Raw genomic sequence first — 26,932 nt, 5'->3', positions numbered from 1 at the left:
ATTTCTCTCGCTGATTTCTGTTGCTGATTTCACACATTCACTGATTCTGTCTCGCTGATTTCTGTCTCGCTGATTTCTCTCTCGCTGATTTCTCTCTCGCTGATTTCTCTCTCGCTGATTTCTCTCGCTGATTTCTCTCTCACTGATTTCTCCCTCTCGCTGATTTCTGTCTCGCTGATTTCTCTGATTTCTCTCTGATTTCTCTCGCTGATTTCTCTTGCTGATTTCACACACATGCTGATTTATGTCTCGCTGATTTCTCTCGCTGATTTCTCTGATTTCTCTCGCTGATTTCTCTCGCTGATTTCTCTTGCTGATTTCACACACTCGCTGATTTCTCTCTCGCTGATTTCTCTCTCGCTGATTTCTCTCTCTCGCTAATTTCTCTCTCGCCGATCTCATGCTGTTTTCTCTCGCTGATTTCTCTCTTGCTGATTTCTCTGGCTGATTTCTCTCTCGCTGATTTCTCTCTGATTTCTCTCTTTCGCTGATTTCTCTCTTTCGCTGATTTCTCTCGCTGATTTCACTCGCTGATTTCTCTCGCTGATTTCTCCCTCTCGCTGATTTCTCTCGCTGATTTCTTTCGCTGATTTCTCTCGTTGATTTCTCCCTCTCGCTGATTTCTCTAGCTGATTTCTCTCGCTGATTTCTCTCTCACTGAGTTATCTCCCGCTGATTTTTCTCTCTTGCTGATTTCTCTCTCTCGCTGATTTCTTTCTCGCTGATATTTCTCTCGCTGATTTCTTTCTCTCTGATTTCACTCTCGCTGATTTCTCTTTCTCGCTGAGTCCTCTCTTGCTGATTTCTCTCGCGCTGATCTCTCATGCTGATTTCTCTCACTGATTTCTCTCTCTTGCTGATTTCTCTCGCTGATTTCTGTCTCGCTGATTTCTCTTGCTGATTTCTCTCTCTCTGATTTCTCTCTCGCTGATTTCTCTTGATTTCTCTTTAGCTGATTTCTTTCTCACTGATTTCTTTCGCTGATTTCTCTCTCTCGCTGATTTCTCTATCGCTGATTTCTCTCTCGCTGATTTCTCTTTCGCTGATTTCTCTCTCTCGCCGATTGCTCTCTCTCGCTGATTTCTCTCTCTGATTTCTCTCTCTGATTTCTCTCTCTTTGTTTTCTGTCTCTCACTGATTTCTCTTTCTCGCTGATTTTCGCGCTCGCTGATCTCTCGATTATTTCTCTCTCTCGCTGATTTCTCCCTCACTGATTTCTCCCTCTCGCTGATTTCTCTCTCGCTGATTTCTTTCTCTCGCTGATTTCTCTCTCGCTGATTTCTCCCTCTTGCTGTTGTCTCTCGCTGATTTCTCCCTCACTGATTTCTCTCTCTCTCTGATTTCTCTCTCTCGCTGTTGTCTCTCTGATTTCTCTCTCGCTGATTTCTCCCTCGCTCTGATTTCTCCCTCTCTCTGATTTCTCTCTCGCGATGTTTTCTCTTTCTCGCTGATTTCTCACTCGATGATTTTTCTCGCTGATTTCTCTCGCTGATTTCTCTCGTTCGCTGATTTCTCTCTCGCTGATTTCTCTCTCGCTGATTTCTCTCGCTGATTTCTCTCTCGCTGATTTCTCTCTCTCGCTGATTTCTCTCTCTCGCTGATTTCTCTCTTGCTGATTTTTCTCTCTTGCTGATTTCTCTATTGCTGATTTCTCTCGATTGCTCTCGTTGATTTCTCCCTCTCGCTGATTTCTCTCTCGCTGATTTCTCGAGCTGATTTCTCTCTCTCTCGCTGATTTCTCTCTCACTGTTTTATCTCCCGCTGATTTTTCTCTCTCTCGCTGATTTCTCTCTCGCTGGTTCCTCTCTCGCTGATATATCTCTCTCGTTGATTTCTCTCTCTCGCTGATTTCTCTCTCTCTGATTTCACTCTCGCTGATTTTTCTGTCTCGCTGATTTCTCTTGCTGATTTCTCTCTCGCTGATTTCTCTCTGATTTCTCTCTCACTGATTTCTCTTGATTTCTCTCTCGCTGATTTCTTTCTCACCGATTTCTCTCGCTGATTTCTCTCTCTCGCTGATTTCTCTCTCGCTGATTTCTCTCTCGCTGATTTCTCTTTCGCTGATTTCTCTCTCTCGCCGATTGCTCTCTCTCGCTGATTTCTCTCGCTGATTTCTCTCTTTCGCTGATTTCTCTCTCACTGATTTCTCCCTCTCGCTGATTTCTGTCTCGCTGATTTCTCTCTGATTTCTCTCGCTGATTTCTCTTGCTGATTTCACACACACGCTGATTTATCTCTCGCTGATTTCTCTCGCTGATTTCTCTCTCGCTGATTTCTCTGATTTCTCTCTCTGATTTCTCTCGCTGATTTCTCTTGCTGATTTCACACACTCGCTGATTTCTCTCTCGCTGATTTCTCTGTCGCTGATTTCTCTCTCGCTGATCTCGTGCTGTTTTCTCGCTGATTTCTCTCTCGCTGATTTCTCTAGCTAATTTCTCGTTCGCTGGTTTCTGTCTCGCTGATTTCTCTTGCTGATTTCTCTCTCGCTGATTTCTCTCTGATTTCTCTCTTTCGCTGATTTCTCTCTTGCTGATTTTTCTCTCTCGCTGATTTCTCTCGCTGATTTCTCTCGCTGATTTCTCCCTCTCGCTGATTTCTCTCTCTTGCTGATTTCTTTCGCTGATTTCTCTGATTTCTCTCTCTGATTTCTCTCGCTGATTTCTGTTGCTGATTTCACACATTCACTGATTTATGTCTCGCTGATTTCTCTCTCGCTGATTTCTCTCTCGCTGATTTCTCTCTCGCTGATTTCTCTCGCTGATTTCTCTCTCACTGATTTCTCTCTCACTGATTTCTCCCTCTCGCTGATTTCTGTCGCGCTGATTTCTCTTATTTCTCTCTGATTTCTCTCGCTGATTTCTCTTGCTGATTTCACACACATGCTGATTTATATCTCGCTGATTTCTCTAGCTGATTTCTCTCGCTGATTTCTCTGATTTCTCTCGCTGATTTCTCTTGCTGATTTCACACACTCGCTGATTTCTCTCGCTGATTTCTCTCTCGCTGATTTCTCTCTCTCGCTGATTTCTCTCTCGCTGATCTCATGCTGTTTTCTCTCGCTGATTTCTCTCTCGCTGATTTCTCTGGCTGATTTCTCTCTCGCTGATTTCTCTCTGATTTCTCTCTTTCGCTGATTTCTCTCTTTCGCTGATTTCTCTCGCTGATTTCTCTCGCTGATTTCTCCCTCTCGCTGATTTCTTTCGCTGATTTCTCTCGTTGATTTCTCCCTCTCGCTGATTTCTCTAGCTGATTTCTTTCTCTTGCTGATTTCTCTCTCACTGTGTTATCTGCCGCTGATTTTTCTCTCTTGCTGATTTCTCTCTCTCGCTGATTTCTCTCTCGCTGATATTTCTCTCGCTGATTTCTTTCTCTCTGATTTCACTCTCGCTGATTTCTCTTTCTCGCTGAGTCCTCTCTTGCTGATTTCTCTCGCGCTGATCTCTCATGCTGATTTCTCTCACTGATTTCTCTCTCTTGCTGATTTCTGTCTCGCTGATTTCTGTCTCTCTGATTTCTCTTGCTGATTTCTCTCTCTCTGATTTCTCTCTCGCTGATTTCTCTTGATTTCTCTCTCGCTGATTTCTTTCTCACCGATTTCTCTCGCCGATTTCTCTCTCTCGCTGATTTCTCTTTCGCTGATTTCTCTCTCTCGCCGATTGCTCTCTCTCACTGATTTCTCTTTCTCGCTGATTTTCGCTCTCGCTGATCTCTCGATTATTTCTCTCTCTCGCTGATTTCTCCCTTGCTGATTTCTCCCTCACTGATTTCTCCCTCTCGCTGATTTCTCTCTCGCTGATTTCTTTCTCTCGCTGATTTCTCTCTCGCTGATTTCTCCCTCTTGCTGTTGTCTCTCGCTGATTTTTCTCTCACTGATTTCTCTCTCTCTCTGATTTCTCTCTCTCGCTGTTGTCTCTCTGATTTCTCTCTCTCGCTGATTTCTCTCTCTCGCTGATTTCTCTCTCTCGCTGATTTCTCTCTCTCGCTGATTTCTCTCGCTGATTTCTCACTCTCGCTGATTTCTCTCTCTTGCTGATTTCTCTCGCTGATTTCTCCCTCGCTCTGATTTCTCCCTCTCTCTGATTTCTCTCTAGCGATGTTTTCTCTTTCTCGCTGATTTCTCTCTCGATGATTTTTCTCGCTGATTTCTCTCGCTGATTTCTCTCGTTCGCTGATTTCTCTCTCGCTGACTTCTCTCTCGCTGATTTCTCTCTCTCGCTGATTTCTGTCTCGCTGATTTCTCTTGCTGATTTCTCTCTCTCTGATTTCTCTCTCGCTGATTTCTCTTGATTTCTCTCTCGCTGATTTCTTTCTCACCGATTTCTCTCGCCGATTTCTCTCTCTCGCTGATTTCTCTTTCGCTGATTTCTCTCTCTCGCCGATTGCTCTCTCTCACTGATTTCTCTTTCTCGCTGATTTTCGCTCTCGCTGATCTCTCGATTATTTGTCTCTCTCGCTGATTTCTCCCTTGCTGATTTCTCCCTCACTGATTTCTCCCTCTCGCTGATTTCTCTCTCGCTGATTTCTTTCTCTCGCTGATTTCTCTCTCGCTGATTTCTCCCTCTTGCTGTTGTCTCTCGCTGATTTCTCTCTCACTGATTTCTCTCTCTCTCTGATTTCTCTCTCTCGCTGTTGTCTCTCTGATTTCTCTCTCGCTGATTTCTCTTTCGCTGATTTCTCTCTCTCGCTGATTTCTCTCTCTCGCTGATTTCTCTGTTTTCTCTCGCTGATTTCTCTCTTTCGCTGATTTCTCTCTCTCGCTGATTTCTCTGTCTCGCTGATTTCTCTCTCGCTGATTTCTCTTGCTGATTTCTCTCACTGATTACTTTCTCACTGATTTCTCTCTCTCGCTGATTTCTCTCTTGTTGATTTCTCTTGCTGATTTCTCTCTCTCTCGTTGATTTCTCTCTCTCGTTGATTTCTTTCTCGCTGATTTCTCTCTAGCTGATTTCTCTCGCTGATTTCTCGCTGATTTCTCTCTGATTTCTCTCGCTGATTTCTCTTGCTGATTTCACACAATCGCTGATTTCTCTGTCTTGCTGATTTCTCTCTCTCGCTGATTTCTCTCTCTCGCTGATTTCTCTCTCGCTGATTTCTCTCTCGCTGATTTCTCTCGCTGATTTCTCTCTCTCGCCGATTGCTCTCTCTCGCTGATTTCTCTCGCTGATTTCTCTCTCTCGCTGATTTCTCTCTCACTGATTTCTCCCTCTCGCTGATTTCTGTCTCGCTGATTTCTCTCTGATTTCTCTCGCTGATTTCTCTTGCTGATTTCACACACACGCTGATTTATCTCTCGCTGATTTCTCTCGCTGATTTCTCTCTCGCTGATTTCTCTGATTTCTCTCTCTGATTTCTCTCGCTGATTTCTCTTGCTGATTTCACACACTCGCTGATTTCTCTCTCGCTGATTTCTCTGTCGCTGATTTCTCTCTCGCTGATCTCGTGCTGTTTTCTCGCTGATTTCTCTCTCGCTGATTTCTCTAGCTAATTTCTCGTTCGCTGGTTTCTGTCTCGCTGATTTCTCTTGCTGATTTCTCTCTCGCTGATTTCTCTCTGATTTCTCTCTTTCGCTGATTTCTCTCTTGCTGATTTTTCTCTCTCGCTGATTTCTCTCGCTGATTTCTCTCGCTGATTTCTCCCTCTCGCTGATTTCTCTCTCTTGCTGATTTCTTTCGCTGATTTCTCTGATTTCTCTCTCTGATTTCTCTCGCTGATTTCTGTTGCTGATTTCACACATTCACTGATTTATGTCTCGCTGATTTCTCTCGCTGATTTCTCTCTCGCTGATTTCTCTCTCGCTGATTTCTCTCTCGCTGATTTCTCTCTCGCTGATTTCTCTCGCTGATTTCTCTCTCACTGATTTCTCTCTCACTGATTTCTCCCTCTCGCTGATTTCTGTCGCGCTGATTTCTCTTATTTCTCTCTGATTTCTCTCGCTGATTTCTCTTGCTGATTTCACACACATGCTGATTTATATCTCGCTGATTTCTCTCGCTGATTTCTCTTGCTGATTTCTCTGATTTCTCTCGCTGATTTCTCTTGCTGATTTCACACACTCGCTGATTTCTCTCTCGCTGATTTCTCTCTCTCGCTGATTTCTCTCTCGCTGATCTCATGCTGTTTTCTCTCGCTGATTTCTCTCTCGCTGATTTCTCTGGCTGATTTCTCTCTCGCTGATTTCTCTCTGATTTCTCTCTTTCGCTGATTTCTCTCTTTCGCTGATTTCTCTCGCTGATTTCTCTCGCTGATTTCTCCCTCTCGCTGATTTCTTTCGCTGATTTCTCTCGTTGATTTCTCCCTCTCGCTGATTTCTCTAGCTGATTTCTTTCTCTTGCTGATTTCTCTCTCACTGTGTTATCTCCCGCTGATTTTTCTCTCTTGCTGATTTCTCTCTCTCGCTGATTTCTCTCTCGCTGATATTTCTCTCGCTGATTTCTTTCTCTCTGATTTCACTCTCGCTGATTTCTCTTTCTCGCTGAGTCCTCTCTTGCTGATTTCTCTCGCGCTGATCTCTCATGCTGATTTCTCTCACTGATTTCTGTCTCTCTGATTTCTCTTGCTGATTTCTCTCTCTCTGATTTCTCTCTCGCTGATTTCTCTTGATTTCTCTCTCGCTGATTTCTTTCTCACCGATTTCTCTCGCCGATTTCTCTCTCTCGCTGATTTCTCTTTCGCTGATTTCTCTCTCTCGCCGATTGCTCTCTCTCACTGATTTCTCTTTCTCGCTGATTTTCGCTCTCGCTGATCTCTCGATTATTTCTCTCTCTCGCTGATTTCTCCCTTGCTGATTTCTCCCTCACTGATTTCTCCCTCTCGCTGATTTCTCTCTCGCTGATTTCTTTCTCTCGCTGATTTCTCTCTCGCTGATTTCTCCCTCTTGCTGTTGTCTCTCGCTGATTTTTCTCTCACTGATTTCTCTCTCTCTCTGATTTCTCTCTCTCGCTGTTGTCTCTCTGATTTCTCTCTCGCTGATTTCTCTCTCTCGCTGATTTCTCTCTCTCGCTGATTTCTCTCTCTCGCTGATTTCTCTCGCTGATTTCTCACTCTCGCTGATTTCTCTCTCTTGCTGATTTCTCTCGCTGATTTCTCCCTCGCTCTGATTTCTCCCTCTCTCTGATTTCTCTCTAGCGATGTTTTCTCTTTCTCGCTGATTTCTCTCTCGATGATTTTTCTCGCTGATTTCTCTCGCTGATTTCTCTTGTTCGCTGATTTCTTTCTCGCTGACTTCTCTCTCGCTGATTTCTCTCTCTCGCTGATTTCTGTCTCGCTGATTTCTCTTGCTGATTTCTCTCTCTCTGATTTCTCTCGCTGATTTCTCTTGATTTCTCTCTCGCTGATTTCTTTCTCACCGATTTCTCTCGCCGATTTCTCTCTCTCGCTGATTTCTCTTTCGCTGATTTCTCTCTCTCGCCGATTGCTCTCTCTCACTGATTTCTCTTTCTCGCTGATTTTCGCTCTCGCTGATCTCTCGATTATTTCTCTCTCTCGCTGATTTCTCCCTTGCTGATTTCTCCCTCACTGATTTCTCCCTCTCGCTGATTTCTCTCTCGCTGATTTCTTTCTCTCGCTGATTTCTCTCTCGCTGATTTCTCCCTCTTGCTGTTGTCTCTCGCTGATTTCTCTCTCACTGATTTCTCTCTCTCTCTGATTTCTCTCTCTCGCTGTTGTCTCTCTGATTTCTCTCTCGCTGATTTCTCTTTCGCTGATTTCTCTCTCTCGCTGATTTCTCTCTCTCGCTGATTTCTCTGTTTTCTCTCGCTGATTTCTCTCTTTCGCTGATTTCTCTCTCTCGCTGATTTCTCTGTCTCGCTGATTTCTCTCTCGCTGATTTCTCTTGCTGATTTCTCTCACTGATTACTTTCTCACTGATTTCTCTCTCTCGCTGATTTCTCTCTTGTTGATTTCTCTTGCTGATTTCTCTCTCTCTCGCTGATTTCTCTCTCTCGTTGATTTCTTTCTCGCTGATTTCTCTCTAGCTGATTTCTCTCGCTGATTTCTCGCTGATTTCTCTCTGATTTCTCTCGCTGATTTCTCTTGCTGATTTCACACAATCGCTGATTTCTCTGTCTTGCTGATTTCTCTCTCTCGCTGATTTCTCTCTTTCGCTGATTTCTCTCTCAATGATTTCTCCCTCGCTGATTTCTCTCGCTAATTTCTCTCGCTGATTTCTCTGATTTCTCTCTCTGATTTCTCTCGCTGATTTCTGTTGCTGATTTCACACATTCACTGATTTCTGTCTCGCTGATTTCTCTCTCGCTGATTATTCTCTCGCTGATTTCTCTCTCGCTGATTTCTCTCGCTGATTTCTCTCTCTCGCTGATTTCTCTCTCACTGATTTCTCCCTCTCGCTGATTTCTGTCTCGCTGATTTCTCTCTGATTTCTCTCGCTGATTTCTCTTGCTGATTTCACACACGTTGATTTATCTCTCGCTGATTTCTCTCGCTGATTTCTCTCTCGCTGATTTCTCTGATTTCTCTCTCTGATTTCTCTCACTGATTTCTCTTGCTGATTTCACACACTCACTGATTTCTCTCTCGCTGACCTCTCTCTCGCTGATTTCTCTCTCTCGCTGATTTCTCTCTCGCTGATCTCATGCTGTTTTCTCTCGCTGATTTCTCTCTCGCTGATTTCTCTGGCTGATTATTCTCTCGCTGATTTCTCTCTCGCTGATTTCTCTCTCTCGCTGATTTCTCTCTCGCTGATTTCTCTCTTTCGCTGATTTCTCTCTCGCTGATTTTACTCTCTCGCTGATTTCTCTCGCTGATTTATCCCTCTCGCTGATTTCTCTCTCTTGCTGATTTCTTTCGCTGATTTCTCTGATTTCTCTCTTTGATTTCTCTCGCTGATTTCTGTTGCTGATTTCACACATTCACTGATTCTGTCTCGCTGATTTCTGTCTCACGGATTTCTCTCTCGCTGATTTCTCTCTCGCTGATTTCTCTGATTTCTCTCTGATTTCTCTCGCTGATTTCTCTCGCTGATTTCTCTCGCTGATTTCTCTCGCTGATTTCTCCCTCTCGCTGATTTCTCTCTCTCTCGCTGATTTCTTTCGCTGATTTCTCTCATTGATTTCTCCCTCTCGCTGATTTCTCTAGCTGATTTCTCTCTCTTGCTGATTTCTCTCTCACTGAGTTATCTCCCGCTGATTTTTCTCTCTTGCTGATTTCTCTCTCTCGCTGATTTCTCTCGCTGATATCTCTCCCGCTGATTTCTTTCTCTCTGATTTCACTCTCGCTGATTTCTCTTTCTCGCTGAGTCCTCTCTTGCTGATTTCTCTCGCGCTGATCTCTCATGCTGATTTCTCCCACTGATTTCTCTCGCTGATATTTCTCTCGCTGATTTCTTTCTCTCTGATTTCACTCTCGCTGATTTCTCTTTCTCGCTGAGTCCTCTCGCTGATTTCTCTCGCGCTGATCTCTCATGCTGATTTCTCTCACTGATTTCTCTCGCTGATTTCTCTCGCTTATTTTTCTCTCGCTGATTTCTCTTGCTGATTTCTCTCTCGCTGATTTCTCTCTCTGATTTCTCTCTCGCTGATTTTTCTTGATTACTCTCTCGCTGATTTCTTTCTCACCGATTTCTCTCGCCGATTTCTCTCTCTCGCTGATTTCTCTCTCTGATTTCTCTCTGATTTCTCTCTCTTTGTTTTCTGTCTCTCGCTGATTTCTCTTTCACTGATTTCTCTCTCTTGCCGATTGCTCTCGCTGATTTCTCTCTCTGATTTCTCTCGCTGATTTCTCTCTCTTTGTTTTCTGTCTCTCACTGATTTCTCTTTCTCACTGATTTTCGCTCTCGCTGATCTCTCGATTATTTCTCTCGCTGATTTCTCCCTCGCTGATTTCTCCCTCACTGATTTCACCCTCTCGCTGATTTCTCTCTCACTGATTTCTTTCTCTCGCTGATTTCTCTCTCGCTGATTTCTCCCTCTCGCTGTTGTCTCTCGCTGATTTCTCTCTCACTGATTTCTCTCTCTCTCTGATTTCTCTCTCTCGCTGTTGTCTCTCTGATTTCTCTCTCGCTGATTTCTCTTTCGCTGATTTCTCTCTCGCTGATTTCTCTCTCGCTGATTTCTCTCGCTGATTTCTCACTCTCGCTGATTTCTCTCTCTTGCTGATTTCTCTCGCTGATTTCTCCCTCGCTCTGATTTCTCCCTCTCTCTGATTTCTCTCTAGCGATGTTTTCTCTTTCTCGCTGATTTCTCTCTCGATGATTTTTCTCGCTGATTTCTCTCGCTGATTTCTCTCGTTCGCTGATTTCTCTCTCGCTGATTTCTCTCTCGCTGATTTCTCTCTCTCGCTGATTTCTCTCTCGCTGATTTTTCTCTCTTGCTGATTTCTCTATTGCTGATTTCTCTCGATTGCTCTCGTTGATTTCTCCCTCTCGCTGATTTCTCTCTCGCTGATTTCTCTAGCTGATTTCTCTCTCTCTCTCTCGCTGATTTCTCTCTCACTGTTTTATCTCCCGCTGATTTTTCTCTCTCTCGCTGATTTCTCTCTCGCTGGTTCCTCTCTCGCTGATATATCTCTCTCGTTGATTTCTCTCGCTGATTTCTCTCTCTCTGATTTCACTCTCGCTGATTTTTCTGTCTCGCTGATTTCTCTTGCTGATTTCTCTCGCTGATTTCTCTCTGATTTCTCTCTCACTGATTTCTCTTGATTTCTCTCTCGCTGATTTCTTTCTCACCGATTTCTCTCGCTGATTTCTCTCTCTCGCTGATTTCTCTCTCGCTGATTTCTCTCTCGCTGATTTCTCTTTCGCTGATTTCTCTCTCTCGCCGATTGCTCTCTCTCGCTGATTTCTCTCGCTGATTTCTCTCTCTCGCTGATTTCTCTCTCACTGATTTCTCCCCCTCGCTGATTTCTGTCTCGCTGATTTCTCTCTGATTTCTCTCGCTGATTTCTCTTGCTGATTTCACACACGCTGATTTATCTCTCGCCGATTTCTCTCGCTGATTTCTCTCTTTCGCTGATTTCTCTCTCGCTGATTTCTCTCGCTGATTTCTCTCGCTGATTTCTCTGATTTCTCTCTCTGATTTCTCTCGCTGATTTCTGTTGCTGATTTCACACATTCACTGATTTCTGTCTCGCTGATTTCTCTCTCGCTGATTATTCTCTCGCTGATTTCTCTCTCGCTGATTTCTCTCGCTGATTTCTCTCTCTCGCTGATTTCTCTCTCACTGATTTCTCCCTCTCGCTGATTTCTGTCTCGCTGATTTCTCTCTGATTTCTCTCGCTGATTTCTCTTGCTGATTTCACAAACGTTGATTTATCTCTCGCTGATTTCTCTCGCTGATTTGTCTCTCGCTGATTTCTCTGATTTCTCTCTCTGATTTCTCTCGCTGATTTCTCTTGCTGATTTCACACACTCGCTGATTTCTCTCTCGCTGACCTCTCTCTCGCTGATTTCTCTCTCTCGCTGATTTCTCTCTCGCTGATCTCATGCTGTTTTCTCTCGCTGATTTCTCTCTCGCTGATTTCTCTGGCTGATTATTCTCTCGCTGATTTCTCTCTCGCTGATTTCTCTCTCTCGCTGATTTCTCTCTCGCTGATTTCTCTCTTTCGCTGATTTCTCTCTCGCTGATTTTTCTCTCTCGCTGATTTCTCTCGCTGATTTCTCTCGCTGATTTATCCCTCTCGCTGATTTCTCTCTCTTGCTGATTTCTTTCGCTGATTTCTCTGATTTCTCTCTCTGATTTCTCTCGCTGATTTCTGTTGCTGATTTCACACATTCACTGATTCTGTCTCGCTGATTTCTGTCTCACTGATTTCTCTCTCGCTGATTTCTCTCTCGCTGATTTCTCTGATTTCTCTCGCTGATTTCTCTCGCTGATTTCTCTCGCTGATTTCTCTCGCTGATTTCTCCCTCTCGCTGATTTCTCTCTCTCTCGCTGATTTCTTTCGCTGATTTCTCTCGTTGATTTCTCCCTCTCGCTGATTTCTCTAGCTGATTTCTCTCTCTTGCTGATTTCTCTCTCACTGAGTTATCTCCCGCTGATTTTTCTCTCTTGCTGATTTCTCTCTCTCGCTGATTTCTCTCTCGCTGATATCTCTCTCGCTGATTTCTTTCTCTCTGATTTCACTCTCGCTGATTTCTCTTTCTCGCTGAGTCCTCTCTTGCTGATTTCTCTCGCGCTCTCTCATGCTGATTTCTCCCACTGATTTCTCTCGCTGATATTTCTCTCGCTGATTTCTTTCTCTCTGATTTCACTCTCGCTGATTTCTCTTTCTCGCTGAGTCCTCTCTTGCTGATTTCTCTCGCGCTGATCTCTCATGCTGATTTCTCTCACTGATTTCTCTCGCTGATTTCTCTCGCTGATTTTTCTCTCGCTGATTTCTCTTGCTGATTTCTCTCTCGCTGATTTCTCTCTCTGATTTCTCTCTCGCTGATTTCTCTTGATTTCTCTCTCGCTGATTTCTTTCTCACCGATTTCTCTCGCCGATTTCTCTCGCTGATTTCTCTCTCTGATTTCTCTCTCTGATTTCTCTCTTTGTTTTCTGTCTCTCGCTGATTTCTCTTTCACTGATTTCTCTCTCTTGCCGATTGCTCTCGCTGATTTCTCTCTCTGATTTCTCTCGCTGATTTCTCTCTCTTTGTTTTCTGTCTCTCACTGATTTCTCTTTCTCGCTGATTTTCGCTCTCGCTGATCTCTCGATTATTTCTCTCGCTGATTTCTCCCTCGCTGATTTCTCCCTCACTGATTTCACCCTCTCGCTGATTTCTCTCTCACTGATTTCTTTCTCTCGCTGATTTCTCTCTCGCTGATTTCTCCCTCTCGCTGTTGTCTCTCGCTGATTTCTCTCTCGCTGATTTCTCTGATTTCTCTCTGATTTCTCTCGCTGATTTCTCTTTCGCTGATTTCTCTCTCGCTGATTTCTCTCTCTCGCTGATTTCTCTCGCTGATTTCTCACTCTCGCTGATTTCTCTCTCTTGCTGATTTCTCTCGCTGATTTCTCCCTCGCTCTGATTTCTCCCTCTCTCTGATTTCTCTCGCGATGTTTTCTCTTTCTCGCTGATTTCTCCCTCGATGATATTTCTCGCTGATTTCTCTCGCTGATTTCTCTCGTTCGCTGATTTCCTCTCACTGATTTCTCTCTCGCTGATTTCTCTCTCTCGCTGATTTCTCTCTCGCTGATTTCTCTCTCGCTGATTTTTCTCTCTTGCTGATTTCTCTATTGCTGATTTCTCTCGATTGCTTTCGTTGATTTCTCCCTCTCGCTGATTTCTCTCTCGCTGATTTCTCTAGCTGATTTCTCTCTCTCTCTCGCTGATTTCTCTCTCACTGTTTTATCTCCCGCTGATTTTTCTCTCTCTCGCTGATTTCTCTCTCGCTGGTTCCTCTCTCGCTGATATATCTCTCTCGTTGATTTCTCTCTCTCGCTGATTTCTCTCTCTCTGATTTCACTCTCGCTGATTTTTCTGTCTCGCTGATTTCTCTTGCTGATTTCTCTCTCGCTGATTTCTCTCTCTGATTTCTCTCTCACTGATTTCTCTTGATTTCCCTCTCGCTGATTTCTTTCTCACCGATTTCTCTCGCCGATTTCTCTCTCTCGCTGATTTCTCTCTCGCTGATTTCTCTCTCTGATTTCTCTCTCTGATTTCTCTCTCTTTGTTTTCTGTCTCTCACTAATTTCTATTTCTCGCTGATTTTCGCTCACGCTGATCTCTCGATTATTTCTCTCTCTCGCTGATTTCTCCCTCGCTGATTTCTCCCTCACTGATTTCTCCCTCTCGCTGATTTCTCTCTCGCTGATTTCTCTCTCGCTGATTTCTTTCTCTCGCTGATTTCTCTCTCGCTGATTTCTTTCTCTCGCTGTTGTCTCTCGCTGATTTCTCTCACTGATTTCTCTCTCTCTCTGATTTCTCTCTCTCGCTGTTGTCTCTCTGATTTCTCTCTCGCTGATTTCTCTGATTTCTCTCTGATTTCTCTCGCTGTTTTCTCTCTCTCGCTGATTTCTCTCGCTGATTTCTCACTCTCGCTGATTTCTCTCTCTTGCTGATTTCTCTCGCTGATTTCTACCTCGCTCTGATTTCTCCCTCTCTCTGATTTCTCTCTCGCGATGTTTTCTCTTTCTCGCTGATTTCTCTCTCGATTACTCTCGTTGATTTCTCCCTCTCGCTGATTTCTCTCTCGCTGATTTCTCTAGCTGATTTCTCTCTCTCTCTCGCTGATTTCTCTCTCTCTGTTTTATCTCCCGCTGATTTTTCTCTCTCTCGCTGATTCCTCTCTCGCTGATATATCTCTCTCGTTGATTTCTCTCTCTCGCTGATTTCTCTCTCTCTGATTTCACTCTCGCTGATTTTTCTTTCTCGCTGAGTCCTCTCTTGCTGATTTCCCTCTTGCTGATTTCCCTCTTGCTGATTTCGCTCTCGATGATTTCTATCTCTTACTGATTTCTCTCTCACTGATTTCTTTCCAGCTGGTTTTTCTATCTCTCGCTGATTTCACTCTCTCGCTGATTTCTCTCTCTCGCTGATTTCTCTCTCGCTGATTTCTCTCTCTCGCTGATTTCTCTCGCTGATTTCTCTTTCGCTGATTTCTCTCTCTCGCTGATTTCTCTCTCGCTGATTTCTCTCTCTCGCTAATTTCTCCCTCTCGCTGATTTCTCTCTCTCGCTGATTTCTCTCTCGCTGATTTCTCTCTCGCTGATTTCTCTCTCGCTGATTTCTCTCTCTCGCTGATTTCTCTGTTTTCTCTCGCTGATTTCTCTCTTTCGCTGATTTCTCTCTCTCGCTGATTTCTCTGTCTTGCTGATTTCTCCCTCTCGCTGATTTCTCTCTCTGTTTTGTCTCTCTCTCTGATTTCTCTCGCTGATTTCTCTTTCTCGCTGATTTCTCTCGATGATTTCTTACGATGATTTTTCTCGCTGATTTCTCTCTCTCGCCGATTTCTCTCGTTCGCTGATTTCTCTCTCGCTGATTTCTCTCTCTCGCCAATTTCTCTCTGATTTCTCTCGCTGATTTCTCTCTCTGATTTTTCTCTCTCGCTGATTTCTCTATTGCTGATTTCTCTCGCTGATTTCTCTCATTGATTTTTCTCTCTCGCTGATTTCTCTCTTGCTGAATTCTCTCTGACTGTTTTATCTCCCGCTGATTTTTCTCTCTCTCGCTGATTTCTCTCTCACTGGTTTCTCTCTCGCTGATATATCTCTCTCCCTGATTTCTCGCTCTCGCTGATTTCTCCCTCTCTGATTTCACTCTCGCTGATTTCTCTTTCTCACTGTTTCCTCTTTTGCTGATTTCTCTCTCGCTGATTTCTCTCTCTTGCTGATTTCTCTCTCGCTGATTTCTCTCTCACTGATTTCTCCCGCTGATTTTTCTATCTTTCGCTGATTTCACTCTCTCGCTGATTTCTCTCTCTCGCTGATTTCTCCCTCTCGCTGATTTCTCTCTCTCGCTGATTTCTCTCTCTCGCTGATTTCTCTCTCTCATTGATTTCTCTCTCGCTGATTTCTCTCTCGCTGATTTCTCTGGCTGATTTCTCGTTCGCGTATTTCTGTCTCGCTGATCTCTCGATTATTTCTCTCTCTCGCTGATTTTGCCCTCGCTAATTTCTCCCTCTCGCTGATTTTTCCCTCCCGCTGATTTTTCTATCTTTCGCTGATTTCTCTCTCTTGCTGATTTCTCCCTCTCGCTGATTTCTCTCGCTGATTTCTCTCTCTCGCTGATTTCTCTCTCTTGCTGATTTCTCTCTCGTTGATTTCTCTCTCGCTGTTTTCTCTCGCTGATTTCTTGTTCGCGTATTTCTGTCTCGCTGATCTCTCGATTATTTCTCTCTCGCTGATTTCTCCCTCGCTGATTTCTCCCTCTCGCTGATTTCTCTCTCGCTAATTTCTCTCGCTGATTTCTCTATCGCGCTGATTTCTCTCTCTCGTTGATTTCTCTCTCGCTGATTTCTCGCTTTCGCTGATTTCTCTCTCTCGCTGATTTCTCTCTCGCTGATTTCTCTATCGCGCTGATTTCTCTCTCTCGTTGATTTTTCTCTCGTTGATTTCTCTCTCGCTGATTTCTCTCTCGCTGATTTCTCTCTCGCTGATTTCTCTATCGCGCTGATTTCTCTCTCTCGTTGATTTCTCTCTCGCTGATTTCTCTCTCGCTGATTTCTCTCTCTCGCTGATTTCTCTCTCTCGCTGATTTCTCTATCGCGCTGATTTCTCTCTCTCGTTGATTTTTCTCTCGCTGATTTCTCTCTCGCTGATTTCTCTCTCGCTGATTTCTCTCTCGCTGATTTCTCTATCGCGCTGATTTCTCTCTCTCGTTGATTTCTCTCTCGCTGATTTCTCTCTCGCTGATTTCTCCTGCTGATTTCTCGTTCGCGTATTTCTGTCTCGCTGATCTCTCGATTATTTCTCTCTCGCTGATTTCTCCCTCGCTGATTTCTCCCTCTCGCTGATTTCTCTCTCGCTGATTTCTCTCGCTGATTTCTCTATCGCGCTGATTTCTCTCTCTCGTTGATTTCTCTCTCGCTGATTTCTCTCTCGCTGATTTCTCTCTCTCGCTGATTTCTCTCTCTCGCTGATTTCTCTCTCTCGCTGATTTCTCTCTCGCTGATTTCTCTCTCGCTGATTTCTCTCTCGCTGATTTCTCTATCGCGCTGATTTCTCTCTCGTTGATTTCTCTCTCGCTGATTTCTCTCTCGCTGATTTCTCCTGCTGATTTCTCGTTCGCGTATTTCTGTCTCGCTGATCTCTCGTTGATTTCTCCCTCTCGCTGATTTCTCTCTCGCTGATTTCTCTAGCTGATTTCTCTCTCTCTCTCGCTGATTTCTCTCTCACTGTTTTAACTCCCGCTGATTTTTCTCTCTCTCGCTGATTTCTCTCTCGCTGGTTCCTCTCTTGCTGATATATCTCTCTCGTTGATTTCTCTCTCTCGCTGATTTCTCTCTCTCTGATTTCACTCTCGCTGATTTTTCTTTCTCGCTGAGTCCTCTCTTGCTGATTTCCCTCTTGCTGATTTCCCTCTTGCTGATTTCGCTCTTGCTGATTTCTATCTCTTGCTGATTTCTCTCTCACTGATTTCTCTCCCGCTGGTTTTTCTATCTCTCGCTGATTTCACTCTCTTGCTGATTTCTCTCTCTCGCTGATTTCTCTCTCGCTGATTTCTCTCTCTCGCTGATTTCTCTCTGTTTTCTCTCGCTGATTTCTCTTTCGCTGATTTCTCTCTCGCTGATTTCTCTCTCTCGCTGATTTCTCTCTCTCGCTAATTTCTCCCTCTCGCTGATTTCTCTCTCTCGCTGATTTCTCTCTCGCTGATTTCTCTCTCGCTGATTTCTCTCTGTTTTCTCTCGCTGATTTCTCTCTTTCGCTGATTTCCCTCTTGCTGATTTCGCTCTTGCTGATTTCTATCTCTTGCTGATTTCTCTCTCACTGATTTCTCTCCCGCTGGTTTTTCTATCTCTCGCTGATTTCACTCTCTTGCTGATTTCTCTCTCTCGCTGATTTCTCTCTCGCTGATTTCTCTCTCTCGCTGATTTCTCTCTGTTTTCTCTCGCTGATTTCTCTTTCGCTGATTTCTCTCTCGCTGATTTCTCTCTCTCGCTGATTTCTCTCTCTCGCTAATTTCTCCCTCTCGCTGATTTCTCTCTCTCGCTGATTTCTCTCTCGCTGATTTCTCTCTCGCTGATTTCTCTCTGTTTTCTCTCGCTGATTTCTCTCTTTCGCTGATTTCTCTCTCGCTGATTTCCCTCTCGCTGATTTCTCTCTCTCGCTGATGTCTCTCTCGCGCTGATTTCTCTCTCTCGTTGATTTCTCTCTCGCTGATTTCTCTCTCGCTGATTTCTCCTGCTGATTTCTCGTTCGCGTATTTCTGTCTCGCTGATCTCTCGATTATTTCTCTCGCTCGCTGATTTCTCCCTCACTGATTTCTCCCTCTCGCTGATTTCTCTCTCACTGATTTCTCTCTCGCTGATTTCTTTCTCTCACTGATTTCTCTCTCGCTGATTTCATTCTCGCTGATTTCTCTCTCGCTGTTGTCTCTCGCTGATTTCTTTCCCTCTGATTTCTCTCTCTCTCTGATTTCTCTCTGTCGCTGTTGTCTCTCTCTCGCTAATTTCTCTCTGATTTCTCTCTCGCTGATTTCTCTGATTTCTCTCGCTGATTTCTCTCGCTGATTTCTCTTTCGCTGATTTCTCTCTCTCGCTGATTTCTCTCTCTCGCTGATTTCTCTCTCGCTGATTTCTCTCTCTCGCTGATTTCTCCCTCTCTCTGATTTCTCCCTCTCTGATTTCTCTCTCTGATTTGTCTCTCTATCTAATGTCTCTCTCTCGCTGTTTTCTCTTTCTCGCTGATTTCTCTCTCGATGATTTTTCTCGCTGATTTCTCTCGCTGATTTTTCTCGTTGGCTGATTTCTCTCGCTGATTTCTCTCTCACTGATTTCTCTCTCTCGCTGATTTCTCTCTCGCTGATTTTTCTCTCGCTGATTTCTCTATTGCTGATTTCTCTCGCTGACTTTTCTCGTTGATTTTTCTCTCTCGCTGATTTCTCCCTCTCTGATTTCACTCTCGCTGATTTCTCTTTCTCACTTAGTCCTCTTTTGCTGATTTCTCTCTCTTGCTGATTTCTCTCTCTTGCTGATTTCTCTCTCGCTGATTTCTCTCACTGATTTCTCTCCTGCTGATTTTTCTATCTTTCGCTGATTTCACTCTCTCGCTGATTTCACTCTCTTGCTGATTTCTCTCTCTCGCTGATTTCTCCCTCTCGCTGATTTCTCTCTCGCTGATTTCTCTAGCTGATTTCTCTCTCACTGATTTCTCTTGATTTCTCTCTCGCTGATTTCTTTCTCACCGATTTCTCTCGCCGATTTCTCTCTCGATGATTTTTCTCGCTGATTTCTCTCGCTGATTTTTCTCGTTGGCTGATTTCTCTCGCTGATTTCTCTCTCACTGATTTCTCTCTCTCGCTGATTTCTCTCTCGCTGATTTTTCTCTCGCTGATTTCTCTATTGCTGATTTCTCTCGCTGACTTTTCTCGTTGATTTTTCTCTCTCGCTGATTTCTCCCTCTCTGATTTCACTCTCGCTGATTTCTCTTTCTCACTTAGTCCTCTTTTGCTGATTTCTCTCTCTTGCTGATTTCTCTCTCTTGCTGATTTCTCTCTCGCTGATTTCTCTCACTGATTTCTCTCCTGCTGATTTTTCTATCTTTCGCTGATTTCACTCTCTCGCTGATTTCGCTCTCTTGCTGATTTCTCTCTCTCGCTGATTTCTCCCTCTCGCTGATTTCTCTCGCTGATTTCTCTAGCTGATTTCTCTCTCACTGATTTCTCTTGATTTCTCTCTCGCTGATTTCTCTCTCACTGATTTCTCTCTCGCTGATTTCTCTTTCGCTGATTTCTCTCTCTCGCCGATTGCTCTCTCTCGCTGATTTCTCTCGCTGATTTCTCTCTCTCGCTGATTTCTCTCTCACTGATTTCTCCCCCTCGCTGATTTCTGTCTCGCTGATTTCTCTCTGATTTCTCTCGCTGATTTCTCTTGCTGATTTCACACACGCTGATTTATCTCTCGCCGATTTCTCTCGCTGATTTCTCTCGCTGATTTCTCTGATTTCTCTCTGATTTCTCTCGCTGATTTCTCTTGCTGATTTCACACTCGCTGATTTCTCTCTCGCTGATTTCTCTCTCGCTGATTTCTCTCTCGCTGATTTCTCTCTCGCTGATCTCATGCTGTTTTCTCTCGCTGATTTCTCTCTCGCTGATTTCTCTGGCTGATTTCTCGTTCGCTGACTTCTGTCTCGCTGTTTTCTCTTGCTAATTTCTCTCTCACTGATTTCTCGCTGATTTCTCTCTCTCGCTGATTTCTCTCGCTGATTTCTCTCTCTCTCGCTGATTTCTCTCTCGCTGATTTCTCTCTAGCTGATTTCTCTCGCTGATTTCTCTCTCGCTGATTTCTCTCTCGCTGATTTTTGTCTCACTGATTTCTCTGATTTCTCTCGCTGATTTCTCACTCTCGCTGATTTCTCTCTCTTGCTGATTTCTCTCTCGCTCCGATTTCTCCCTCTCTCTGATTTCTCTCTCGCGATGTTTTCTCTTTCTCGCTGATTTCTCTCTCGATGATTTTTCTCGCTGATTTCTCTCGTTCGCTGATTTCTCTCTCTCGCTGATTTCTCTCTCGCTGATTTCTCTCTCGCTGATTTTTCTCTCTTGCTGATTTCTCTATTGCTGATTTCTCTCGATTGCTCTCGTTGATTTCTCCCTCTCGCTGATTTCTCCCTCGCTGATTTCTCTCTCGCTGATTTCTCTCTCTCGCTGATTTCTCTCTCTCTGTTTTATCTCCCGCTGATTTCTCTCTCTCTCGCTGATTTCTCTCTCGCTGGTTCCTCACTCGCTGATATATCTCTCTCGTTGATTTCTCTCTCTCGCTGATTTCTCTCTCTCTGATTTCACTCTCGCTGATTTTTCTTTCTCGCTGAGTCCTCTCTTGCTGATTTCCCTCTTGCTGATTTCCCTCTTGCTGATTTCTCTCTCTGATTTGTCTCTCTCTCTAATGTCTCTCTCTCGCTGTTTTCTCTTTCTCGCTGATTTCTCTCTCGATGATTTTTCTCGCTGATTTCTCTCGCTGATTTTTCTCGTTGGCTGATTTCTCTCGCTGATTTCTCTCTCGCTGATTTCTCTGATTTCTCTCGCTGATTTCTCACTCTCGCTGATTTCTCTCTCTTGCTGATTTCTCTCTCGCTCCGATTTCTCCCTCTCTCTGATTTCTCTCTCGCGATGTTTTCTCTTTCTCGCTGATTTCTCTCTCGATGATTTTTCTCGCTGATTTCTCTCGTTCGCTGATTTCTCTCTCTCGCTGATTTCTCTCTCGCTGATTTCTCTCTCGCTGATTTTTCTCTCTTGCTGATTTCTCTATTGCTGATTTCTCTCGATTGCTCTCGTTGATTTCTCCCTCTCGCTGATTTCTCTCTCGCTGATTTCTCTAGCTGATTTCTCTCTCTCGCTGATTTCTCTCTCTCTGTTTTATCTCCCGCTGATTTCTCTCTCTCTCGCTGATTTCTCTCTCGCTGGTTCCTCACTCGCTGATATATCTCTCTCGTTGATTTCTCTCTCTCGCTGATTTCTCTCTCTCTGATTTCACTCTCGCTGATTTTTCTTTCTCGCTGAGTCCTCTCTTGCTGATTTCCCTCTTGCTGATTTCCCTCTTGCTGATTTCTCTCTCTGATTTGTCTCTCTCTCTAATGTCTCTCTCTCGCTGTTTTCTCTTTCTCGCTGATTTCTCTCTCGATGATTTTTCTCGCTGATTTCTCTCGCTGATTTTTCTCGTTGGCTGATTTCTCTCGCTGATTTCTCTCTCACTGATTTCTCTCTCTCGCTGATTTCTCTCTCGCTGATTTTTCTCTCGCTGATTTCTCTATTGCTGATTTCTCTCGCTGACTTTTCTCGTTGATTTTTCTCTCTCGCTGATTTCTCCCTCTCTGATTTCACTCTCGCTGATTTCTCTTTCTCACTTAGTCCTCTTTTGCTGATTTCTCTCTCTTGCTGATTTCTCTCTCTTGCTGATTTCTCTCTCGCTGATTTCTCTCACTGATTTCTCTCCTGCTGATTTTTCTATCTTTCGCTGATTTCACTCTCTCGCTGATTTCACTCTCTTGCTGATTTCTCTCTCTCGCTGATTTCTCCCTCTCGCTGATTTCTCTCTCGCTGATTTCTCTAGCTGATTTCTCTCTCACTGATTTCTCTTGATTTCTCTCTCGCTGATTTCTTTCTCACCGATTTCTCTCGCCGATTTCTCTCTCGATGATTTTTCTCGCTGATTTCTCTCGCTGATTTTTCTCATTGGCTGATTTCTCTCGCTGATTTCTCTCTCACTGATTTCTCTCTCTCGCTGATTTCTCTCTCGCTGATTTTTCTCTCGCTGATTTCTCTATTGCTGATTTCTCTCGCTGACTTTTCTCGTTGATTTTTCTCTCTCGCTGATTTCTCCCTCTCTGATTTCACTCTCGCTGATTTCTCTTTCTCACTTAGTCCTCTTTTGCTGATTTCTCTCTCTTGCTGATTTCTCTCTCTTGCTGATTTCTCTCTCGCTGATTTCTCTCACTGATTTCTCTCCTGCTGATTTTTCTATCTTTCGCTGATTTCATTCTCTCGCTGATTTCACTCTCTTGCTGATTTCTCTCTCTCGCTGATTTCTCCCTCTCGCTGATTTCTCTCGCTGATTTCTCTAGCTGATTTCTCTCTCACTGATTTCTCTTGATTTCTCTCTCGCTGATTTCTCTCTCGCTGATTTCTCTTTCGCTGATTTCTCTCTCTCGCCGATTGCTCTCTCTCGCTGATTTCTCTCGCTGATTTCTCTCTCTCGCTGATTTCTCTCTCACTGATTTCTCCCCCTCGCTGATTTCTGTCTCGCTGATTTCTCTCTGATTTCTCTCGCTGATTTCTCTTGCTGATTTCACACACGCTGATTTATCTCTCGCCGATTTCTCTCGCTGATTTCTCTCGCTGATTTCTCTGATTTCTCTCTGATTTCTCTCGCTGATTTCTCTTGCTGATTTCACACTCGCTGATTTCTCTCTCGCTGATTTCTCTCTCGCTGATTTCTCTCTCGCTGATTTCTCTCTCGCTGATCTCATGCTGTTTTCTCTCGCTGATTTCTCTCTCGCTGATTTCTCTGGCTGATTTCTCGTTCGCTGACTTCTGTCTCGCTGTTTTCTCTTGCTAATTTCTCTCTCACTGATTTCTCGCTGATTTCTCTCTCTCGCTGATTTCTCTCGCTGATTTCTCTCTCTCTCGCTGATTTCTCTCTCGCTGATTTCTCTCTAGCTGATTTCTCTCGCTGATTTCTCTCTCGCTGATTTCTCTCTCGCTGATTTCTGTCTCACTGATTTCTCTGATTTCTCTCGCTGATTTCTCACTCTCGCTGATTTCTCTCTCTTGCTGATTTCTCTCTCGCTCCGATTTCTCCCTCTCTCTGATTTCTCTCTCGCGATGTTTTCTCTTTCTCGCTGATTTCTCTCTCGATGATTTTTCTCGCTGATTTCTCTCGTTCGCTGATTTCTCTCTCTCGCTGATTTCTCTCTCGCTGATTTCTCTCTCGCTGATTTTTCTCTCTTGCTGATTTCTCTATTGCTGATTTCTCTCGATTGCTCTCGTTGATTTCTCCCTCTCGCTGATTTCTCCCTCGCTGATTTCTCTCTCGCTGATTTCTCTCTCTCGCTGATTTCTCTCTCTCTGTTTTATCTCCCGCTGATTTCTCTCTCTCTCGCTGATTTCTCTCTCGCTGGTTCCTCACTCGCTGATATATCTCTCTCGTTGATTTCTCTCTCTCGCTGATTTCTCTCTCTCTGATTTCACTCTCGCTGATTTTTCTTTCTCGCTGAGTCCTCTCTTGCTGATTTCCCTCTTGCTGATTTCCCTCTTGCTGATTTCTCTCTCTGATTTGTCTCTCTCTCTAATGTCTCTCTCTCGCTGTTTTCTCTTTCTCGCTGATTTCTCTCTCGATGATTTTTCTCGCTGATTTCTCTCGCTGATTTTTCTCGTTGGCTGATTTCTCTCGCTGATTTCTCTCTCACTGATTTCTCTCTCTCGCTGATTTCTCTCTCGCTGATTTTTCTCTCGCTGATTTCTCTATTGCTGATTTCTCTCGCTGACTTTTCTCGTTGATTTTTCTCTCTCGCTGATTTCTCCCTCTCTGATTTCACTCTCGCTGATTTCTCTTTCTCACTTAGTCCTCTTTTGCTGATTTCTCTCTCTTGCTGATTTCTCTCTCTTGCTGATTTCTCTCTCGCTGATTTCTCTCACTGATTTCTCTCCTGCTGATTTTTCTATCTTTCGCTGATTTCACTCTCTCGCTGATTTCACTCTCTTGCTGATTTCTCTCTCTCGCTGATTTCTCCCTCTCGCTGATTTCTCTCTCACTGATTTCTCTTGATTTCTCTCTCGCTGATTTCTTTCTCACCGATTTCTCTCGCCGATTTCTCTCTCTCGCTGATTTCTCTCTCGCTGATTTCTCTCTCGCTGATTTCTCTTTCGCTGATTTCTCTCTCTCGCTGATTTCTCTCTCTCGCTGATTTCTCTCTCGCTGATTTCTCTCTCTCGCTGATTTCTCCCTCTCTCTGATTTCTCCCTCTCTGATTTCTCTCTCTGATTTGTCTCTCTCTCTAATGTCTCTCTCTTGCTGATTTCTCTCTCTCGCCGATTTCTCTCTCGCTGATTTCTCTCTCTCGCTGATTTCTCTCTGTTTTCTCTCGCTGATTTCTCTCTCTCGCTGATTTCTCTCTCTCGCTGATTTCGCCCTCTCGCTGATGTCTCTCTCGCTGATTTGTCTCGCTGATTTCTCTCGCTGATTTCTCTCACTGATTTCTCTCTATCGCTGATTTCTCTCTCGCTGATTTCTCTCTCGCTGATTTCTCTCGCTGATTTCTCTCGCTGATTTCTCTCTCTCGCTGATTTCTCTCGCTGATTTCTCTTGCTGATTTCTCTTGCTGATTTCTCTCTCACTGATTTCTCTTGCTGATTTCTCTCTTGCTGCTTTCTCTCTTGCTGATTTCTCTCTCGCTGATTTCTCTCTCGCTGATTTCTCCATCTCCCTGATTTCTCTCTCGATGATTTCTCTCTTGCTGATTTCTCTCTGGCTGATTTCTCTCTTGCTGATTTCTCTTGCTGATATCTCTCTCTCGCTGATTTCTCTCGCTGATTTCTCTCTCGCTGATTTCTCTCTCTCGCTGATTTCTCTCTCGCTGATTTCTCTCTCTCGCTGATTTCTCCCTCTCTCTGATTTCTCCCTCTCTGATTTCTCTCTCTGATTTGTCTCTCTCTCTAATGTCTCTCTCTCGCTGTTTTCTCTTTCTCGCTGATTTCTCTCTCGATGATTTTTCTCGCTGATTTCTCTCGCTGATTTTTCTCGTTGGCTGATTTCTCTCGCTGATTTCTCTCTCACTGATTTCTCTCTCTCGCTGATTTCTCTCTCGCTGATTTTTCTCTCGCTGATTTCTCTATTGCTGATTTCTCTCGCTGACTTTTCTCGTTGATTTTTCTCTCTCGCTGATTTCTCCCTCTCTGATTTCACTCTCGCTGATTTCTCTTTCTCACTTAGTCCTCTTTTGCTGATTTCTCTCTCTTGCTGATTTCTCTCTCTTGCTGATTTCTCTCTCGCTGATTTCTCTCACTGATTTCTCTCCTGCTGATTTTTCTATCTTTCGCTGATTTCACTCTCGCTGATTTCACTCTCTTGCTGATTTCTCTCTCTCGCTGATTTCTCCCTCTCGCTGATTTCTCTCTCACTGATTTCTCTTGATTTCTCTCTCGCTGATTTCTTTCTCACCGATTTCTCTCGCCGATTTCTCTCTCTCGCTGATTTCTCTCTCGCTGATTTCTCTCTCGCTGATTTCTCTTTCGCTGATTTCTCTCTCTCGCTGATTTCTCTCTCTCGCTGATTTCTCTCTCGCTGATTTCTCTCGCTGATTTCTCTTGCTGATTTCTCTCTCACTGATTTCTCTTGATTTCTCTCTCGCTGATTTCTTTCTCACCGATTTCTCTCGCCGATTTCTCTCTCGATGATTTTTCTCGCTGATTTCTCTCGCTGATTTTTCTCGTTGGCTGATTTCTCTCGCTGATTTCTCTCTCACTGATTTCTCTCTCTCGCTGATTTCTCTCTCACTGATTTCTCTCTCTCGCTGATTTCTCTCTCGCTGATTTTTCTCTCGCTGATTTCTCTATTGCTGATTTCTCTCGCTGACTTTTCTCGTTGATTTTTCTCTCTCGCTGATTTCTCCCTCTCTGATTTCACTCTCGCTGATTTCTCTTTCTCACTTAGTCCTCTTTTGCTGATTTCTCTCTCTTGCTGATTTCTCTCTCTTGCTGATTTCTCTCTCGCTGATTTCTCTCACTGATTTCTCTCCTGCTGATTTTTCTATCTTTCGCTGATTTCACTCTCTCGCTGATTTCACTCTCTTGCTGATTTCTCTCTCTCGCTGATTTCTCCCTCTCGCTGATTTCTCTCTCACTGATTTCTCTTGATTTCTCTCTCGCTGATTTCTTTCTCACCGATTTCTCTCGCCGATTTCTCTCTCTCGCTGATTTCTCTCTCGCTGATTTCTCTCTCGCTGATTTCTCTTTCGCTGATTTCTCTCTCTCGCTGATTTCTCTCTCGCTGATTTCTCTCTCGCTGATTTCTCTCGCTGATTTCTCTTGCTGATTTCTCTCTCACTGATTTCTCTTGATTTCTCTCTCGCTGATTTCTTTCTCACCGATTTCTCTCGCCGATTTCTCTCTCGATGATTTTTCTCGCTGATTTCTCTCGCTGATTTTTCTCGTTGGCTGATTTCTCTCGCTGATTTCTCTCTCACTGATTTCTCTCTCTCGCTGATTTCTCTCTCGCTGATTTTTCTCTCGCTGATTTCTCTATTGCTGATTTCTCTCGCTGACTTTTCTCGTTGATTTTTCTCTCTCGCTGATTTCTCCCTCTCTGATTTCACTCTCGCTGATTTCTCTTTCTCACTTAGTCCTCTTTTGCTGATTTCTCTCTCTTGCTGATTTCTCTCTCTTGCTGATTTCTCTCTCGCTGATTTCTCTCACTGATTTCTCTCCTGCTGATTTTTCTATCTTTCGCTGATTTCACTCTCTCGCTGATTTCACTCTCTTGCTGATTTCTCTCTCTCGCTGATTTCTCCCTCTCGCTGATTTCTCTCTCACTGATTTCTCTTGATTTCTCTCTCGCTGATTTCTTTCTCACCGATTTCTCTCGCCGATTTCTCTCTCTCGCTGATTTCTCTCTCGCTGATTTCTCTCTCGCTGATTTCTCTTTCGCTGATTTCTCTCTCTCGCTGATTTCTCTCTCTCGCTGATTTCTCTCTCGCTGATTTCTCTCTCTCGCTGATTTCTCCCTCTCTCTGATTTCTCCCTCTCTGATTTCTCTCTCTGATTTGTCTCTCTCTCTAATGTCTCTCTCTTGCTGATTTCTCTCTCTCGCCGATTTCTCTCTCGCTGATTTCTCTCTCTCGCTGATTTCTC

The 26,932-nt window shown here is 44.1% G+C and overlaps 2 protein-coding genes across 2 annotated transcripts in view; one reads left to right on the top strand and one right to left on the bottom strand.

The window, feature by feature from the left end:
* LOC139243073 (calpain-1 catalytic subunit-like) overlaps window positions 1–26,932 on the top strand; it is a gene marked incomplete at both ends in the record, with an annotated part of 231,498 nt that overhangs the window by 41,526 nt on the left and 163,040 nt on the right. The window lies entirely within an intron of this gene.
* LOC139243069 (uncharacterized) overlaps window positions 837–26,932 on the bottom strand; it is a gene marked incomplete at its 5' end in the record, with an annotated part of 72,984 nt that continues 46,888 nt past the window's right edge. Inside the window, 5 exons of the mRNA XM_070870663.1 lie at window positions 837–1,006; window positions 2,977–3,094; window positions 4,857–4,931; window positions 16,270–16,335; window positions 25,522–25,569. Of these exons, the coding sequence (XP_070726764.1) occupies window positions 837–1,006; window positions 2,977–3,094; window positions 4,857–4,931; window positions 16,270–16,335; window positions 25,522–25,569 (477 nt within the window). The remainder of the gene's footprint in view (window positions 1,007–2,976; window positions 3,095–4,856; window positions 4,932–16,269; window positions 16,336–25,521; window positions 25,570–26,932) is intronic.

Source organism: Pristiophorus japonicus, unplaced genomic scaffold (genome assembly GCF_044704955.1).
Source record: "Pristiophorus japonicus isolate sPriJap1 unplaced genomic scaffold, sPriJap1.hap1 HAP1_SCAFFOLD_160, whole genome shotgun sequence".
Taxonomy (NCBI): domain Eukaryota; kingdom Metazoa; phylum Chordata; class Chondrichthyes; family Pristiophoridae; genus Pristiophorus; species Pristiophorus japonicus.
This window is presented reverse-complemented; position numbering and strand designations above follow the sequence as displayed.